Genomic DNA, 21,290 nt, shown 5'->3' with positions numbered 1-21,290 from the left:
GTGCATAGCTTCCCAAGGGCAGTACTTCGAAGGTGACCATAGTGATATTCAACAATGAGTTATGTAGCACTTTTTCTAGGATGAGTTTGCAAACTTCATTGTCAGACCTCATAATTGTTTGCAAATCTATTAGGTTGGTGCAAAAGTAATAGTGGTTTACAAGGTTAAAAATAATTGCAAAAAATCCAATTACTTTTGCACCAACTTACTATGTTGTCTTCTGATATCCTTTGAACTTCTGGAGGACTGGAACTGAATCTTCTTCATCTCTACATCCTCAATATCTAACATTCTGGCACAGTAGATGGTCAATCAACATTATTATAAAAACAAGCATTTGAAGAGTATTCATGATTAAAGGAGGCAATAACAGCAACCAGCATTTATAGAGTATATGCTCTTTTCTAATCACTGTTCTAAGAACTTCATGTATATATAATTTCGTCCTTAATATGCTATTACTATTACTGCATTTTACAAATCAACAAACTGATGTCAAGGTCATACAACTAGTGAATGGCAGAGCCAAGATTTCATCCCAGGCAAACTGACTCCAGACCCTAACACTTCAACCAATACACTGTGATATCTCTCACTGAAGGTATTTCACTAAATATAGACGGAATGAAGTCATCTGATATTAGAGACAGAGGAAACTTTGAGATCATTGAATTCCATCATAAAATAGATGCAAACATTGAAGCCAAGGATTGGAAGTGACTTAGTTCCGGTGGGTTATATAACTGCAGAGGCATATCTACACAGGACTGCTGACTCTTAACTGTAACCTTTTAACTAAGGACCCTGATATCTCTTATGCAAAGTGTGCTCCTTCTTTATACTTGCACCGTCCCCTTTGGGGATCTTGTTTTTGAAAAACCACTCCCAGCTGCCATGAAAGGACTCTGGCTAAAGGGACCCCTGCTCATTCTTCAGATTTCAGCACAAACTTCACGTCCTCAGAGAAAGCTTCCCTGGGCTCTCCAAGGTCAAGTCTGTCTACCTAAGATCTCATTTCTACCACTTAGCGAAGTCAGTTATAATTATGTCTGTGTGTGTTAGTTACATGTATTACATACACAATTATAATTGGTGGAATCTAGCTTATTTGTGGAGTATTTGGCTAATGGTTCCCCTCACTCATCACTGCATAAGTTCTGTGGGGAACAAGATCCATGTCAATTTTTGGTCCTTCTTATTTTCCCAGTGTGCTCGCACATAATAGGTGCTCAAAAATATTTGTTGAATGAATGAAGGGATGAGCAAATGGATGAATAAGTAAAGACTGAAGCACCATGACAAATCATCCCAAAGGGGTAGATGCACCCCGCATATGGTGTAATCTGAGGGCACCCTCAAGAGCCTACACACACACACACACACACACACACACACACACACACCACGGGTCAGAAATCCCCACCAAAAAAGTCAAACATCTATTCGGTGAAGGCTTTAGGGCACCGAAGGGAGAAAAAATGAGACACAAAAGGTGAGCAAGCAGTTTTCAAAGGATGCTTTCAATGCCCTGGCCAGTCCGTGTGTGTGTTTTCCTCTGCAAAATGTTTCCAATTACTGTGGCACTCCCGGTATCTGGATCCATCGCCAGTGAATTCCTCTGCAGCTCCTGCCAGACATATGGGATCAATCAGGGCTTCGGCGCTGGTGCGCTTGCTGAGGGCATGTTGACAGCCTGACAGACGCGGCGTTCTGGTGTCATGGAATCTCCAAGTCTTTGGCTTGATCCCGGGAGGAGGACGAGAGGGGGAGGAGAGAGATAGAGGCAGAGATAGAGGCAGGAGAGAGCAGAGGGGAGAGGGCGAGACAGAGAGGAGGGAGAGAGGGAGGGAAGCGGGAGATTTTTCTTGACTGCCCCCTTTCCTTCAAACATTTTATAGGCTTCAGAGAGAGAAAGGAGGAGAGAGGGGTAGAGAGCGCGCACCGTTCCCTCGCGAGTCCCCGCGCTGCCGGAGGAGTCTGGATTGTGTCCCCAGTGTCAGATGAAAAGGCGCTGAGGCTCGCGGCCGCCGTCCCGCGCTGCGCACGCCCCTCCAGGAGCCCGGCTGCCGAGCATCTCCGTGCCGGGGCCGAAGCCTTCGCTCCCGGGCTCCCGGGCGGCCGCTCCGTCTCCAGCGCAATGTGGCCGCGCCTGGCCTTTTGTTGCTGGGGTCTGGCGCTCGTTTCGGGCTGGGCGACCTTTCAGCAGATGTCCCCGTCGCGCAATTTCAGCTTCCGCCTCTTCCCCGAAGCCGCGCCGGGGGCCCCCGGGCGGCTGCCCGCACCGCCCGCGCCCGGCGAGGACGCGCCCGAGAGCAAAGTGGAGCGGCTGGGCCAGGCGTTCCGGCGGCGCGTGCGGCGACTGCGGGAGCTCAGCGAGCGCCTGGAGCTCGTCTTCCTGGTGGACGAGTCGTCCAGCGTGGGCCAAGCCAACTTCCTCAGTGAGCTCAAGTTCGTCCGCAAGCTGCTGTCCGACTTCCCTGTGGTGCCCACGGCCACACGCGTGGCCATCGTGACCTTCTCGTCCAAGAACAACGTGGTGCCGCGCGTCGACTACATCTCCTCCCGCCGCGCGCACCAGCACAAGTGCGCGCTGCTCAGCCGCGAGATCCCGGCCATCACCTACCGCGGCGGCGGCACCTACACCAAGGGCGCCTTCCAACAAGCCGCGGTAAGGCACTCGCCCCTCGCGGACCCCGGCCCTTGCCCAGCACCTCCCGGGCACTTCCCACCTATCGCAGCCTGCCCAGCTCTAACCCCAGGTTCAACCTTGGGCAAGCCACAACCTCCCCAAGTCAATCATCCCCATGCACAAAATCAGAGTCGTGCCCACTTCCCATTGTTGTGATGGTCCCACGGGGTAATGGATTTTAAATGCTTACCTAGATGTCAGGCTCCTTAAGTGGGCATTTTTGAGGACCTTCTTAGGAAGTGGTCTTTAAGATTCTATCCACATATACACTTGTGAGGACAGACCGTGTCCAAGCTGGAACAGGTGAGTCTCATGAAGTGACTCTAAAGGTAAGACGTGAAGTGCCCTGAATATTTCTTCAATTCTCTTTTAGGTTATTTTATGCTTTCAATATGCATTTCATTGCATGCTCTCTGAGTCCTTTACAAGATTTGTAGCATCTGGAAGAGGAAGTCAGTTCTATATGATGGGCTTTTACAAAATTTAACTTTTTCTGATTACAAAGTAACACATATTCAGTTGAAGAAAGTTGGAACATATAGAAATGTTTGACACATAATAACAATCCAAAGCGTGTGGAAATAATGAAACAAAAAGGAAAAGGAAAAAACTATAATCCCATTACCCTTAAGCCACTGTTTACATGTTGTTGAACAGTTGCCCAGTATGCACAGCTGTACATACTTGTAACCAAATTGGTTTCTTCTTGTTTTGTAATCTACATTTTCATTTGCTACATCATGAAATGATTTATATTATTATAATATAGCTGATATAATATAGATATTATGTATCTACATTAGTTTCATACTATTCCATTGAATACATGCACCATAATTTATTTTACCGGTCACCTATTGTTGGACACAGGTGTTTTATTAACTGAGTTAGAGTAAACACAAGTGTTAGTGGACCCTTTTGATTACTTCGTTAGGAAGAATTTCTATAAAGTTTCTGAATTAAAGGATATGAATATTTATAAATTTCTTGGTACACATTGTCCATTCTCCCTTGGAGGGTTATATAAATTTACATTCCACCAGGAGAGTATCACCGTGCTAAGTTTGCCACATGGTCATCACCATGACATGTACTAGTATTTTTAATATCTTTGTCAATTTGATAGGGGAATAGAGGTAATGTAGCAAATTCAATTTGTTTAGTTTCATTGAGGATGACCATTTCCTAGTATATTTACTGGTCATTCGTATTTTTCCTTTGATAATTACCTAATCATAATTTTTGCCCATATTGCAGTTATGGCACATGTATTTTATTTTCCTTAACGATTTGTAAGACCTCTTCATATTGTAAGACTGGTAATTCATTTTGTAGATGCTGCAAATGTTTTTCCAGTTCACTGCCTTTTACTTTTGCTCATTGCAGTGTTGTTAGGTGAATGATTTAAATTTTTATGTAGTCAAATCTATCAAACTTTGCCCTTGAGATCCTGTATTTGCTTATATTCTTAGAATGGTGTTCTCATTTCCCAAAGTGGCGAAATAGTTTTCCATTTAACTGTTTAATCTATCTGGAACTTAGTGTATGGTATGACAAAAATGTCTAACATTATTTTTTAATAAATAGTTAACCAGTTGTCTCATCATCATTTGCTTAATAGCCATTTTATCCTTTCCCTGTTTGATTGATTGCCACTGTTATCATACACTAAATTCTTGTGAGTATTTGATTTCCTCTTGGCTTTCTGTTAATTTTTTATTTTCCTGGATAATAAGATATTCCATCCTATTATCTATTTACTATTTTTAAGCTTTGCAAATATGACTTAATTATTATAACTTTAGAATATATTCAAATATGTGGTAGTGCAAATTCTCTCTTCCTTATCTATTTTTTTTAAAAATAAACTCTTATGTATTTATTACTTAATATCAATTTTTAATTCATTTTCACATATTCCAAATGAAACCAGCCAGGATTTGAGTTTCAGCATAGAAAACTTTCAATTAAGCTTGGGATTATTTACTTTTTATAATAATAGTCCTTCCGAGTATAATAAAAAATATGGTATGTCCATTTATAACTAGCCATTTTTATATCATTCAGTAAATTATAGATTTCTAGTAGTTAAGTCCTACATATATTTTCCAAATTTAGACCTAGATTATTCCATTCAGTATTGCTATTATGAATGGCTTCTTTTCAAATTAAATTTTAAACAATTACTTTTGATATATAGAAATGTTAATTTTTAAAAATTATTTGTTTATTTACTATGTCTTCTGTATCTAGATTCTTGTGAAGTCTCTGATTCGTTTTTTTTCTTTTTAAATACAATTTATTTTACTAATACTAAATGTTAACTGTAGAAAATAAAATCAGAAAAATTTCCTGTAAATACACTGCACTATTTTGCTACATACCCTTCTTGACGTTTTACAGTTGTCTAGGTAATAGGTATGTTTTTATACACTTACCTATATCATGCATAAATAATGTTTTCCCAATAAAGGATTGTGTTGTACAATCTCTTTTGTAACTTGACTTTCTATTCCACCATATTTTCAGTTTTCTTTGCATCATAAGAAATCACTTCTACTTTATCATTTTTTTCCATTGTCACACAGTGTTGTACTATAGAGTGTTATCTTTATTTTTATCATGTAGATACGTATTATTACATATTTAGGCTGTTACCAAAAAAAACACACAAAAAAACACAAATAAAAACGAACAAACAAAAAAACACTGGGTGACTAAACCTTTGCCCATATCTCTAATGATTTCCTTAATGCAAATTTCTGAAGTGGTAGGTATTATTGCATCAAAGAATATGACCATTTTTTAAGGGCTTTGATATATGTGCCAAGTTGCTCTGCAGAAAATTGGTACCAAATTGCATTCCTATGTGCAGTGCCTGCATGAGCACCTAGGAGGCAGCCAACACGGGTTAGTGTCATTTGAACATGCCTCTCCAACTCTATACGTGAAAAATGGAGTCTCATTTTAAATGGCATTTCCTTATTAGTGAGGCTGAAAATTTTCTTCATATTTTATTGACCATATATAGCTCTTCTTTTTTGAATATTTAAATATTTTGGGATTATTTTCCATTTTTAATTTGAGGGTGTTTCTTTTTCTGGTTGGTTTCCAAATGCTCTTTAAATCTTGATGCTAATTGTCCATTGCTCAGTATGAGGCAAATCTTTTTTTTCTTGGTGTTTCACTTGCCTTTTAATTTTGTTTATGGTGATAGCAGCTATCATTTTATCAATCTAGTGAGTCTAATTTTCTTTTCATTTATGCTTTTTTGGTTTCTCTTGATGTTTGAGAGGCTTTTGCCTTTAAGAGATGAAATAACACCTTAAAGATGCTCTCTGTTTATTGAGGTGGTTATGCCAGGCTCAGTTCTCTGTCGGTTTCCACTCCAAGTACTCATAAGGTCCCAATGGCTGGCCTTCGTCCTGATGTCACTGCCCACTCCATCAGAGAAGAACCTCACTGCATCAGGGGAAAACTTGCCATATATTAGCTCCTCTGTTTGGCTTGGCCAGGTTTGTAGGGCCTGTGAGTACTGTTGATCTAAAACATTTAAATGGGTAATGAGTCGAGTACATACTGCTTGCCTCAAAACCTACTCTGTCTTCAGCTTTCTCCTTCCAAATACTACATCCTGTCTTGGAAAGTGGAATTGCCAACAAGGTTCCCAGTGCCTTTCTTCAGTCTGGATCCATTTGTAATCTAACAAGCAGAGACTTCACAAAAGTTTATGTTAACTGAACTTCCCCTTGACCTTATTTTTCTTTTCTCTTTTTGGTTGGGTTATGAGAAGATGCAGGAGAAGGTCAGCTGGATTCAGTCCCTGTCTAACCTGGAAGCCTACATGTCTTTATTGTAACTTTTCCAAATCTCTGATGTGTATTCTTAGGAATAATTAAAATATGATATTTGGAGAAAATTCATAGAAGATGACCAGTGTTTAGAAATGACACTCGTAGAGGTTTGAATATGGATTTTTCCATAGAGATCAGGCAAGCGTGTTTCATCGCAGGATTAGCTTAAAAATGGTAAGCTGTATAGTTTGGGTTTAGATCTGAAACGTATACATTTCATCATGGAAATAAGGCAATTCATCAGATTGTCGTGTGTGTGCAGAATGGTAATATTGGAACCAATTGTAATCTGGCCTTTATGTGAAATTGAAAATCAGAGGGACTTTTTTGAGATTATTAATTACTTTCCTCAGAAAAAAATCATTTTTCACATCTTTTCCATTTGAAACTGAAGGCCTACTCAACTATACACAAGACACAAGCACAGGCAGACAAATACACAAACACAAACATATACATAAATACATGCTTACAAGTACAGTTACTGCTCAATCTCAAGATGTAGAATTTCCTTTACCAGTGTGAAATTTGCTGTTATCCTTCAACACATATGATAGACTAAAGAAAAACGGATAACAGTGTTGCTTCAATTTTTAGTTGGTGTCGGAATTATACAACTTCATGGGGAGTATATGTGTGGACACTTATCACACTCCATTTGCATGGAGAAACTGCATTGTAGACCTTTTTTGTCACCACCCCGAGCAGTCCTCAAGGACTGCAAAAACTAAAGCGGGAAAATCTGTAGTTAGCCCACATTTTTCCAGAGACGCAATCAATAGGATGGGAGAAAGATTTTGCACCTGGAGCTTAACGACATGAAACCCTTTTACAAAATTCACAGAAAGCTCTTCAGTTTTTCTTTTCCAGGGAATGAGTGTTTTGTAACAACCTTTCATCTTGGTTTTTCTCCCACCATGTATTTATAAATTGCCTTTTCTAAACATTTTTGATTGGCCCCTATGAATGCGAGACTCCCCGTCTCCTAAGTCTTTCAGGTCAAAATAAAATCAGAGCCCCTCCCTCCCACTTCACTTCGGCTAAATATCTGTTAAACTACATAGCATGAAGCTTCCCTTGAAAAAAAAAAAATTCTGCTTTCTTCATTGTTCCAGAAATGTGATCCTCTTGGTGGGGAATGTGCTTTCTTGCCAAAAACCTGAGCTATAGATGGTTAGAAGACTGGGAATAGATAGGCAGAAGCTCTGCCTAGCTTCAAGGAAAGAGCATTATTTTGTATGTCCACACTGGTCCACGGAGGGGAATCTGCTCTCACAGCCTCATGGGGGGAAAAAAAGCATCTGCTTTTAAGTTTCCTGTTGTTGTTGTTGTTGTTTGTTTTTGGTTTTTTTTTTAAATAAAACCTGAAGATGAGTGAGATGCCACTAGATTAAAACCCTGATTAATAAAATTGGGGCCACTTTGTTTTCATACAGTAAACCAATAGTTGCCTTAGCAGCAGCCCTTCTGATGGTCCAAATGCTGAAGAAATAAGGGAAGGTTGGGTTCTACTTTCTTATAGGAAAGTGTGGGGAGAGTCATACAATCTGCAGTGGATTCAACTGTTCCAAATTGAGAGCATCATTTAGATGTCAAGAATTGCTCACTTGCAGAAGCTAAATTCTTTGTTGATGCTAAATATACATATATATAATTTTTTTATAATATTTTTAAAAATATAGCGCTAACAAAAGATATATTTCTACATGTACCTCTGCAACCATTCTCTGTTTTGTGCTTCTTAAACTTTTAAACAATGCTCTTGTTGCCTTGGTCTTATATAGGAACTTGTTTTGTAAACCCATCAGAAGCGGGAATAAATGAATGAATGAATGAATGAATGAATGAATGAATGAATGAATCCTCAGTGCATACAATTGATTCAGACCTCATGTATATTTCCCAGGCAGAATGGTACTAAAATGTATCATTTGAAGTGAGAGAGAGAGGGAATAATTCTCAAATATTGAATTCAAATTTCTTCTTAGTCTATCATTTGCATGTATTTTATTAGTTTTGTTATTCTCAGCATACAGGACACTGTCGTAATTGTAAGACTGTAACCTACTGCTACTGTTAAAGACACTTATCATAATCAGGTGCCAATATTATATTATGTTTGGGTGAAATGCATATGAGAATACTTAGTCAGAGACTGTGAAGGTTAGACAGAGAGAGGGCAGACTGACCTGGCATGCTTCACTTCTGTGGTCAGAGGATAGGAAAGTCACCCCCTGTGTCCTCGTGATGCAAATGTACTCAGAGAGCGTTTCTCTTAACAGTGGCCATGAAGTAGAATTGTTTAATATATTTATTCTTGACCCGATGTACCTTTAATTTGTGAAGTGATTTGTAGTTTACAAAGTGCTTTCATCTTATGATTTTACAGAATCAGTTTTCCAGAAAAAGGCATCAATACTAGGAGAGGTGAGGTAACTAAATGCTAATCACAGAGCTAAGGAAATGCTAGAGATGGAATCAGTCCAGTCTTCTGACTTGTCATCTGGTTTGTCTCCTCCCCTCCACCCCATTCTCCACGCCCACCCAATATTTACTATGTTACTTCCATGTGTTGAGTTGGATCAAAAGCCAGGGAGAAGTAGGGGGTTCCATTTCCAGAGCTGCAAAAGTGTTATGTAAGATGTAAAGCCAAATGGTCTAACACAGAGGACAAAAACCAAGGCCATAGGGCCATTTTCTTCCAGTGGGTATATGTCAATTGGCCCTCAATGTATGTATGTATAGTAATCATATATCTGTGTGTGTTTATGTGTTTTAAAATATGTATTCAATATATTTTAAAATTTTGGTAGACATTTTTACATCAGGAGATAGCATTTTTTAAAAAAAAATCTGAGCTTTTGGCTTACTCGACAAATTGGAATAGGTAGCAATTCTGGGTGTGATTTCTCTCAATTCATCAGAGTCAATTCATCTATCTGGCACTTGGAACTTTATTATGTGGTCCTTGATTGCTATTCCGTGGTCTAGCGTGGACCAGTCATTGACAGATGCTGAGATGGTATAATTCCTTGTAGTTTGTCTTCTGAGCTTCCTTTTAAACCCAGTGAACTAGCCTGGATTAGGTTTAGTTGGATGTAATAGAAAAACCTAAAGTACCACTGACTTAAACACAGTAAACATTTATTTCTCTGTCAAATTAAGTCGTGAGTAGAACATGAGAAAATTCAGAGCAAATATGGCAGCTCTGTGATGTTTTCGGGGACTCAGATTCCTTCCTTTCATCTCTTTGCTCTTTCATGTTCAGGTCACCTCATGGTCTCAGGTAGTTGGAGCTCCTACCATCAGGCCTTATTCCAGACCCCAGGAAGGAGGAAAGGGCAAAGACAGTCACATCTCCCTTTAAGGAGACTCTCTGGCAATCACACAGTACTTCCACATAAGTCTCATTGGAGGAAACTTAGTCTCATGTCCACCCTTAGTTTTATGAAACTTTATTGCTAAAGAGAAAGGAGAGGATAGATGCTGAAGAACTGACAAGTGGTCTTGCCCATACCAGTGTGTCAGGAAGAGTGTGTGTCTAACCAAGGGAATGTCTAGAAATACCACTGCATTGAATCTTCCTTAAAGGGCGTTGTCCCGGCCTAGCTAAGGTGGAAGAATCAGGCCTTGTCTAACTAAAAAATACCTTAATCCTTTTGGTAGATTATACTTTTTTAGTAAAAACTATCTAATATCAGAGTTCCAGAGCAATCCATTTAAACTTGGCAACAGAAACTTCCTATGTTTCCCAGAAGCCAGAAGCTTCTAAATAACATGGCATTCCCTCCCAAATAAAAGATTATACTGAGAGTGATGGGGAAAAAATGCATACTATAAAATAAAATCAATATTTTATTGTTAATTTTGTAAATCCAAATGCGCATTTCTCAGGAAAACCCGGTTCTTCTTTGACTTTTCTAGAGTAAACTGTCAGGTTAAGAGACCTCTGCATTAAAAGGAATTTCCTGTTATCTATTGTCTCTGCCTTTCCCATAGATTTTAAAGACTGTTCTCCGAATCTTCCCAGGCCATCTGAAAAATGGATTTCTGGCACAGAATCTGCTTATATACAGTAACCCACTCTAGTTTAGAGGCCAATTGTGGATAGGAAAAGTCCGTGAGAGCTGCTGTTGTAGTGTGTGAATCTTATTGCAGTGCATCCCTTGAAATGAATGATAGTGGGGAGAAAAGGAAACTGCAATACACTAGTAGGTGCATTTTCTTATCAATCTTTATGCAAATGTTTTTCAAGAGTTTGTCTTCTGTGCCATTTGTCTTTCTCATGAGGTCATTCACGCAGTTGATGTTTTATATGTATAGAGTTAAGCGATAGAGATTTTTCAAATTCAGAGCACATATTTCTTTCATAACTGCAATACATATAGAAGCTGTGAACTTAAGGATAGATTATAATTACTATGTGTGTCAAATTAGTGTTAGCTACCTTGTGTCATGTGATAGATGTATTCAAAATTAAGGAAACATAATGTCCTGTAAGATGAACAGAAAGGTTTTGAAGCTTTTAGCAGAACTTATTAAATGATTGAGTCATTTACTAAGTAAAGTTAATTTACGAAGTAAAGTCATTTACTAAGTAAAGTTGGGTATTTTGCAAGTTGTAAGTTATTGCTAGAGTATATAAAATACATTTTGAGTTATATGAGTTTGAGGCACTGTTTCAATTCCTGCTGAAACGCTCGTAAGAGCATTCATTGTTAATGTCTAGCCTGCTGCACCTGGTCATAAGATGTACTGGTTGCTGATACAAAATAGAGTTGTTGTTTTTCATGTCAAAGATATTGGTCATGGAGAGTGTGGCTTAGATGACACAGCTTCCTCATACTGAATCTTTAGATTAGATTGACTTGCCCCCAGGGAGAGGTTGGGCACATAGGTGCCTACCTCTGTAAAGCTTAGATGGGCTACTTCCAGGTAGTCAAAGGCCAAAGAGAAGAGGGACAGAGAAGGGCTGAGGAAGCCCTCCTCTGCAGGGAGGAGTGAGAAAGCGAGGTGTAGGGGGGCCAGAGCGTAGCTCTGATGGCTGACACTCCACCTAGAAACGAGAGGCAGCAACCACAAGTTCCAACGTTAATAAAATAAAAACATATCCATCCTGAAATAGATTATAGTCAGTAAAATCATATTTAAAGACTATTTCATGAGATAGCACATTTTCCAAATATTGGAGTAAATGAGCTGAAACTGTGTGTTTATCATCAGTATATAAAACTGTATCTATAAGAGGCCAATTTCATGAAATATATGCACTCAAAAAAATAACTGTGAAGAAAATTTCAAAATATTAATAGTAGTCATCTACAGGTAGTATATTTACCTATTTAAATATATCAATTTCTTCTATGTTTGAAAAATTAATTATAATGAATATGTATCACCAGAAAGTGAAATATCTATCACTGTCTACCTGGGCGCAGGTGATTGAAGACATATCTTTGGGACATCTGGAGGCGTAGCCTGAAGTGATTGGTCCCAAGTGTAACACTCCTTTTGTATCTCAGGTTTTATCTTAAGTATTCATGAGAACTTTTGCATTCTATTCCACAATACAGCTCTATTTAAGGAATAAAACAATGCTTTAGTTTATTATCAGGAAATTGAAATGAAACAATTTCAATCTTTTTTTTTGGTCCAATGCCCAGTTCTGTAGCGTTGACTCCACCAGTAATTGGAAAACTGTGCTGGGTTGAAAGCACTGATCCTACACACTATGTTCCTCACCTCCGCTCTCCCTCTCCTCTCTCCTAGTGTCACACTGGATCTTGAGAATCCAGACACACATTAAAAGCTGCACACAGATAGATGATAGTGATTATTTCACTGCTTGATGGGCAACATGTAGGAATTCACTGAGGGAGAGGAGCCCAGACAGCTGGCCAAGAGGTGACACCGAGCAGGGTGCTGAGGCTGTGGATGGTGGAAATGCCCGACTCCATCACCTTGCTGAGAGGTGGCCCCTCCTTTGGCTGTCACACACGGAAAAGGATGCTGACCCACTGCTTTGTCAGTCTCTGACGCCCACTGGTAATACTCATCATAAGAACACGATCGGGAAAGAAAGATGTTCTTTAACTAATGGTATCACACGTAAATGAAAAAATTGCCTCAAAGGACCCATTTTCTACAATTAATTCTCCTTTTCTAGTGTTCAAGCTTCATTTATTTATTGTGATTTTTGTCCTAGGCACTAAAAAGGAGTCTGTTTGCCTGATGTTGATGGAGAAGGCTCAGGCACATTCAGATGTGTTGTGTGATGGTGTATTTTGATATCAGCATCTCTTTAAACATGGCTCACTCATTTTGACCCATATCAGTTGAATCGTAGCTGCAAATAAGGCCTCATCATTTTAATCCTATTTTCTAGGCTTTATTTCTAGGCTTTATGATTTTCGAAGCCTTTCCAGATGCATCTAAGATTGACTTTGAAAGAAATTAAGCAATTTTTATTTGTTTGTGTTTTTCACAGTACTGTTTCTAGCCAAGATTTCTCTCTTTTTAGTCATAATTTCCTTCAAAATATGCATGCTTGAGTTTTAATCGTTTTTTCCAGAAGCGATGATTTTGGACAGTTACTGTTGGAATTTCCTAGCAATAAAGATACCAAAGTTTAGGCTCTTTGTATCTAATAGTAGTAAAATCTGCGTTTTTAAATACTCATCTGCAACCGGATGTTATGTGGAACTTTGTTGTCCCAGATTTGGCACCAGGACCCATGGCTTAAGCTAAGAAGCAGTAAGTAGTCCACATTTTAAAAAGAGCCACCAACAATTGAGATTGTACATGCCCTCCGAGGTGATGGATACTATGCGGAATAGGCCCTCCGAAATTAATCCCCATGCTCCCGGCCGGTACCCTGTTCTAGTTTATACCACCAGTCATCTGACAAGCAAGAGAAAAATAGAGACAGAGAAACAGAGCAGACATTGGGACCTCTGGGAAGAGCAGTGTTGACACTGAAAGGCATATCCCTCCCAAACCTCATGGAGTGCTTCCCTCTTCCAGCAGCTAAGGGAACAGCCCACCAACTTTCTCTGTACTGGTTGGAAATTGTACTTGGGCGGAAGCGTTGATTTTCCCTGGTGCCTGTTTCGTGGAGACAAAGCCAGCCAGAGTCACGACCAGTGTCTCAAGTTGAATTCTGCCAGAAGCAGAACCTGAGAAGCATTCAAGTGCAAGTAGCTTATTTTGGAGGAGATACTAGTAAACACGGAGAGGAGAGTGGGGAAGTGAGACAAGGGAGGCCACCAACAGCAGAAAAGGCAACCGGTGCTTAATCTCACTGGGGAACACTGGGAGCCACTGAAGAATTCAACCCTTAGAGTTATCACAACTGAGAGGGGTTGGGGGCTATTTATAGACCAACTCCCATCAGTCACTGTTGAGAGTTGCTCCCTGGAGGGTAGCAACTGTCACTCTCACTTCCCCAGCAGAGTAGTCTCCAGGCTAAAGAACGCCCTCAGACAGAGACACAGATGCTGGGATCTGGGGGGCTTCGGCAGTGTCTGCTGTTACAGGTAGAAAGGGGTCTTCAGAGGAGCGGGCTGCACTAGCAAAGTGAGGATGTGTGACTTTTCCATGGGTGAAGGAGAACCATGGGAAATAGCTGGAGCTGAGTCCCTTGATTGTCCACTAAGCAAGACAGCTCCAGTAGTAAGAAGTGGTAAGTGCTCTGTTGGAAGTGGGAGCTGAGAACGACGGTGAGTTCTCCAAAGAACATACACACACGGGCCAGCATGTGTAGTCCACAAACACAGAAAGCACCAGGGACTGTTTCTTTACTTCCTGTCACTTTTTGCTCTTTTGAAATTTCCTTTTCCTTCTGTTGTTTCAAGGCATAAGACCTAATATCAGAAAATATTGGGCAGAGGTGGCTAAAGGCCCAGCAGGATAGTTCTTTTCAGAAATTTTGTCTAGAAAGTCGGGGCCTAAGTCTGAATTCTTAACCATCATGGAATATACTGTTTCTGTGCTAACTTATCAGAAGATCTAGTAAATGCAAGACCCACTGATACATACTCACCAATGAAGTTTATGGAAAAGACACGAGTCAGAGGGGGCAACCGTGAGGGGGACTTCGGTATGTGAATGATCAAGCAGAAGGCCAAGTGAGACACAGGACTAAGACATTTGGAGACTGTCGTTTGAATGAACACTCTCTATAAAGTGCCTGATAACCCCAAGTGATCTCCCTTATCCCTCACCCCCTTACCCCCGGTTACCTCTCAGATGGGGAATTACCTCTCAGATGCCATGTTATACAGTATAATCACATTGGCTAGCATCTCCCACCTCATGTACCTTAAGAGATGTATTTACCAGTCATTGCAGAGACCAATCCACTGAAGCAGTGGGAGGTCATGTCTGCTACTTGCAACACATCTGCCTCTGTCCTGTTCATTTATCGAGTTCTCTGAATTTTCAGATTCCTCTAATCCAAGGTCAGTACACAACCTGGCACCCTTTATCAAAATAAAAATGCGACTCAAGCAAAATCCATTTTCCTAATCCTAGTACATCTAGTCCCTATCTCAAAATACTATACAGCGTAACCTTAAGTTTATAAATTTACGTGCCAAACCTCATTGCAAAACTTGGTCTTCCAACTAAATTTAATTTATCCTAATCTGGGATACTCAGTGTTCCCTTGCATCATAGTTTTCCTCTTTTTTTTTTTTTCGTATGCTATCCCATTTCACAAATGAAAAAAAAAATCTTTATGACCATTTTAGTAGTTTCTTCGGGTAAAGAAAACTCGCTTTAGCAGTCAGCTCTGTGATCATCAATACTTGGAAAAATCTGTCTTCAAGTACTTCAGGTAATAACTAGATTCATTTATATAATCCAAGGCCTATTTAAGAAACACTGTCACTAAATGCAAGCGTGTAATTAAATTTTAAGAATTGATTAATCCACCAGAGACTATAGTATAGTCAAAATAGTTTTGAAAATCAACACTTTTGAATAATGACATAAGTAAATGTTATTAAAGTTCTTGATAATTTAAGTATATACACATAAATATTCTAATGTATGCGAACTCAACCATAAATCATTTGGGGTTTAATTTCAATTTTTTAAAAAGATATGCAGAATTATTTGCTCTATAATGGTAATTGAAGTGGTCATTCATAAAAACTAAATTACCAAACAAAACAAAAAAAGAAAAGACAAGCTTTCAAATGTGATTTATTTGGAATAGTAATATATATATCACACTTAAATGTGTTTTTGATAAATATAGGATAGCTATAATAAATAAAATATGCAATAAGATCATGAACTTAAAATCTCTCCTCAACTCTCACCCCATTGACTCCCCCACGTGTCAATACATTTGATTTGAAATGTATTTGGCTTTTTGAAGAGTTTTAGAGTTGGGTTCTTGCTGAAGCTCAAATATTTGCAATTTAAGGGTTAGAGTCTCTGTGTCTTTCATATATTCTAAACTCCTGCTAAACTTTTCCTTTATAGTTACTCTTAAATACCTGGAAAAAAAGACATTTCTTTCCTGATAGTTTTGAATCATAAATCACATTTTTCTACTTTCTCAGTATTATTTTTATATTTCAGTTCTCCCAATCTGTACACCATATATCTCCTGGCAATTTGGTGCTTTTTTAGAAGGACAATTTGACCCGATAAATTTCTAAAACAATTGTTTCTACTAGATAAGTCTAGTCATAGCATTACATTTTTTCTTTTCTTTATAACTCATATTTCCTGTAGTCCATGTCAATCAACAATCATTTTCACGAAGAACCACACCCATTCTCCTCATCACTTGTCCACCCATGAGGGTCGTCCTTTTCTATTTGGATTGAGGTGGCAATTCAGAAGTTAAAATGGATCATTTATATTCTTTCTCCTGGGAATCTGGACTAGGGTACAAAGAGCTCTGAGAGGGTAGTTTTGTTGTTGTTGTTGTTGTTGTTGCCAGAAGTTTAGAGCATATAGAGTTATGACTGTGCACAAAGGACCAGAGAAATCCCATCAATGCAAGGAGGAGTGAATGAAGATGTTCACAGAGAAGCTGAGACAAAGTACAGGGTGGCCCCGAGGAAATGGAAGGTTGGATGGAGTAGGCACTGTGTGTGGTTCCTGTGGCCTGGTTGTTCCTATTCCAATCCCTCTTGAGTCCCAGTTCTTCTCCCTGCTCTTCAGTTTAGAGAGAGAGTCCTGTGTGCTTCCAAAAACTCCCACACTTTGGTTAAGCTAATTAAGTGGATATCCAATCCTTACAACCAAGTGTTGTTAAGACATCTTTATAAGTTTTTATCTTGAAACTGTGCAAATACCTTTCATTCAAGGATAACGCTTAAAACTTTTTACTAACTTCCATCTGCAAGTGTTTCTTCAGAAATAATTTTTGCTTCTTTTCCTTATTATGGAAATAATATCTCTATTAATAGTTTTAGATAAAACAGGAAACTGTAATAATTACAGTTTTAGTCACTCACTGTTTTTGTGTATGTGAAAGCATATATAATTATTATATGTAAATATGTAGTAAAAGCACTTTCTATAATTTTCATTTTTAAAGCTGCACAATGAAATTTTCCCATACAATGAAATTCTCAAATTACCTTTCAAGTATAGTCTGTCATGTCGCTATACCACAATTGAATTTTTAAATCTCCTATTACGGGTCGGTTGTTACTGAAAGACTTTCCAGCTAAAATAGTTATTCTTGTGCATAATGCATTCTCAACACCTCTTAATATTTTCTTTCTTTTTGATTCTCCTTCATGTGAAATATGAGTCGTACTTCATTACACTTATGTCTGTTTCTTGCCTCATTGTGTTGGTTAGACTTCCCACATAGAAGTGATGAGCTGTCTGGACTTTTTCCTGAATTTAGTGAGAATGCTTCAAACATGATTTTGCCCATTGGTTTACGGTAGCTCTCTTTGTCATAGTAAGTATCTCTCTATTCTTTGCCTAAGTCATCTGTAAAATGAAAAACGGGTGTCCAAATATTATTCGAGACTATCTTACTTTCTCCTTTGACCTCTTGATGTGAGGCATATGAATAAATTCTCATCTTTGACTTTATGAGATAACTGCCACTTAGCGATATTATAGAGGCATTGAACACGTAAACTGAAATCATTTTATTAATGTATTCATAACAACATTAATAATAGTGTTGAATTTGATTTTATTACCTTGTAGTAAGTTAGCAATTTGTTTGAGAATGGTATTGTCAGTCTTCTAATTTTCATTTGGATTCTGTTGACTTGACTTTTTGCTATCCAGATTTTCTTTATTCCTTGTGTGTTTATTGGATGGGTGATGGAATTTGACATTATTATTAGATATTTGGTCTTTTGTATGTTCTATTTTTTTTTTAAGCCTGGATTAAGTCTGCTACTCATCAATTCTGGTGCACACCATTTCAAAATTTGATGTACGTCCCTATGGGTTCATTTCAAAATGATTTGTGTCCATGTTTAATAACTAAAGCATGTATGTGGGTGGAAAAACAGTGTGACCATAAATCTGAGATTAAGTTCTTCTTTGACCCTCTGGTTCTGCTGTGATTTGGCTAGACGGTAATAGCCTAAGTGTTACGTGAGCCAACATTTTTTTGGCATTCTAGAATTTTAGTCGATGAAGTCTGAGTAAATACTTAAAACAAGTGAGACATACCGCATATGATTGATTTGACATTACAATATAAATAAGAAAGCTTAGTTATGGCAAAATACTCTTCCCAGTTATACATTTGTCATTGTTTGTTAATGGTTCTATTGTATCATCAGATAGTATAATGAAAAATCCCTAGCATGGTACCAGTATAGAATAAAGGCTCAATATGGATATGGTGAAATAAGTTTAAATATAATCTTTATAAGAGTTTTTATTTCACAATCACAATGCAGGATTCACTGTAACAATGTTTGGCTTAGAATTTATTAATTTATTCTGCATGTTGGATTTATAGCTAGTGAAAATTAAGGCATTTGTTTATTTATTCTTTCAGCCACGTATTTCATAGTTACTTTTTGATCATCGATAGAGTGAAAATACAAGGATCAATCCTTTCAATAGAGTATCTTGCAATCTGTCTTGGGATATAGCCAGGTATATAAGCACTAACTGTAATTATGATGGAGTTAGTGTAATAGAATGTAATGGGAGGGGCACAGAGGTGGATTTAATATTTTCTGCACAGCAGAAGAATTCAGAAAAGCTTCAAAGAGGAAGTGATCTTTGATTTGGATTTTGAAGAACTGGTAAAAGGTAGAGGTAGACATATAGGGAGATAAGAAAGAATTGTTAAAAATTTCCAGCAGAGCAAACATCAGGAAAGTATGGTATGTTCCAAAATTTCCAAACAGACTGGTGTGACCAGGATGAGAATGCCGTGTAAGAAGTAGGTTGGGGAAGTAGGCAGTAGATTGGAGTATGGAAAAGGATGTGGGTGGAAGAAGTATTTAGGACTGGACAGTAAAAAGGCATGTAGAGAAATTTCGACTATTTTGTAGACAGAGGGAAAATCTTAGAAGTTTGAAAACATGATTGTATCAGTATTTCAGAAAGGTAACCTTGATGCCAAGTCACACAATGGATCTAAAAGAAGAGCAGCTTCAGCTAGAGATGTTTCTTCACATATTTTACAACTTAAAACTTTTCTTAGTCTTGGTCATTTAAGATGTGAAAAAATAGTATTACTATTATTTAACTTACATTAATGAAGTTATTAGTGGTTATTAGTGAAGTTAAATGTTTTTCACGTTTTCTGACAAAAATAGAATTTTTTTTCTTTGGTCTTAATTTTGTTTGGTTAAAAGACTCCCTAGATCGCTGTTATTTTTCTCTTAGAGATGTGTAAACATTCTTTACATTTTAAGGACCTTAATATTTCATTTGATAGGCATGATGTGTATATTTTCCAGTTTGTCCCTTGCTTTCTAGTTTTGATTTTTTTTGAGAAGGAGCAAAAACTTTAAGAAGTGCAATACTTCTTATGGTTTTGTATCTTATTACCTTGGCGAGAAATTTCAAAAGGATTTTAAAATTCTAAGTGAAACTACTTAGCATGACTAATTTGCTCCTACACTACACAGAATATTAGGAAATATTCTGATTTTTCACAATTGAGCATGATTTACATTATTGCTTTGAGATAGCTAATTTATCACATTAATGAGGTATCTTTTTACTTCTAATTTTATTCGTTAACAATTAATTTTATTGAATTCCTTTTTAGCATTTTGGATTATTTTCTTTTATTTGGGATAATTACTGTGTTGTATGACAGCAAAAGACTTACTAATTTTAATCTATTTTTGCATCGAAGAATAAGCCTTATTGAATAGAAGAGAAAGATTCTTTGAATATTATTTGACTTAAGTTTGGAAGTATTTATTTGGAATTGTGCTTTTATGTTTGTAAGTGAGATTAGTCAGCAGCTTTCTACACTAAAATTTGTACTAAGCTTTATCAGTTTGAATTTCTGACATTTTATCTTTACTGGTAATGTGGCTTTCTATGTCTTTCATTGCATTTTGGGTTTCCTTGCATTATTATTGTTATTATTATTTTTTATCAAATCCCTTTCTTCACATATGTCTCTGTTTTCATCTTAGCCTGTTCTCTTTCTATGGCTTTTAGTTCCTGTCTCCATAGAGTCTTATCACTTTCTAAATCCTAGTGATGTAAGCACCATTCCATTGTGCTTATTTTTTTCTTATTTCAGTATTAAGTTATGTATTCTTTTTAACCTTCAAGTTGATTTTTCAGTTCTTAAGTTTACACAATATTTTCATAGGCTTTAGACTTGTGTTTTTTCCTCCTGGGATGAAGATGTATCTATCTTGACCTGTACTGTCCATGTTGTAACCACAAGCCAATGTGACTTTAAATTTAAATTAGCTAAAATTAAATAAAATGATAAATTCAGTTTCTCTGTTGCAGTAGCCTCATTTTAAGTGTCCAGGAGCCACATGTAGCCAGTGGCTATTGAGCAGAGCAGATAACATGCCAATCACACAGAAAATTCTGTTGGGCAGTGCTGATCTCGACTCTATTTTCATACAGACACAGTGCGTGGCTTATTTTTAACCCTTTTTAGTGATCATTTGGATAGGTTGTCAGTTTTAATAATAATAATAATAAAAACAATAGCAAATTTTATAGCCATGTATTCCAACACTCATTTTACCCAGTTTATTATTCATTGCAAACTCTGTGACTGGATAGCTCCTCATACATGGATGAGAAAAAAAGGAAGGAGAAAACCTCTCTCTGGCTTCTTTGAAAATTTCCTGCTAAAAAAATTTACGCTAGAATGGTAAGATATAGATGAAGTACCAGAATTCACTATGAAAAGCAGAACTAAATCCTAGGAAGCATTTGTTATGTGCATTTAACATAAGTAAATAAAACATTGAAATAGAGATGAGAAATGAGGAGATAAAGAAAGGACTGAAGTGAAAACAAAACCGGCTGAGAAGCTGAAAGGAATAAAGAGAATTGTGTAAAATAAATATTGTGATGTTGACGTAAGAAGTGTCTAAACCTGTAGAGAATTTTTATGAGTTTGTTTGAGCCAATCTGATGACAATTTCTGGGAAGCAAAATCTCAACAGATAAAGAAAATGCTCAGGAGAATGGCAGTTTTGCAGCCGATTGTGTGTATTAGAATCAAATGCGGAGACATAGGAGGAAATCCATTGGTGATAGATTAAGGGGGTAAGAGAAAGCAAAGCAGGGAAGTCTCT

At 37.8% G+C, this 21,290-nt stretch overlaps 1 protein-coding gene and 1 long non-coding RNA gene across 2 annotated transcripts in view; one reads left to right on the top strand and one right to left on the bottom strand.

The window, feature by feature from the left end:
* Nucleotides 1–1,426: 1,426 nt before the first annotated feature.
* LOC117031995 (uncharacterized) lies at nt 1,427–2,077 on the bottom strand. The gene is made up of 2 exons (XR_004424666.1): nt 1,943–2,077; nt 1,427–1,627 (listed from the first exon to the last, which is right to left on the bottom strand). It is a non-coding gene; the product is annotated as an uncharacterized LOC117031995 (long non-coding RNA).
* A 30-nt stretch (nt 2,078–2,107) lies between these two features.
* SVEP1 (sushi, von Willebrand factor type A, EGF and pentraxin domain containing 1) overlaps nt 2,108–21,290 on the top strand; it is a 145,795-nt gene continuing 126,612 nt past the window's right edge. Inside the window, 1 exon segment of the mRNA XM_033123101.1 lies at nt 2,108–2,668. Within this exon segment, the coding sequence (XP_032978992.1) occupies nt 2,138–2,668 (531 nt within the window). The 5' untranslated portion in view covers nt 2,108–2,137.

Source organism: Rhinolophus ferrumequinum, chromosome 12, assembly GCF_004115265.2.
Source record: "Rhinolophus ferrumequinum isolate MPI-CBG mRhiFer1 chromosome 12, mRhiFer1_v1.p, whole genome shotgun sequence".
NCBI classification, from domain to species: Eukaryota; Metazoa; Chordata; class Mammalia; order Chiroptera; family Rhinolophidae; genus Rhinolophus; species Rhinolophus ferrumequinum.
Note: the sequence above shows the minus strand (reverse complement) of the source record. Positions and strands in the feature narration are given on the sequence as shown.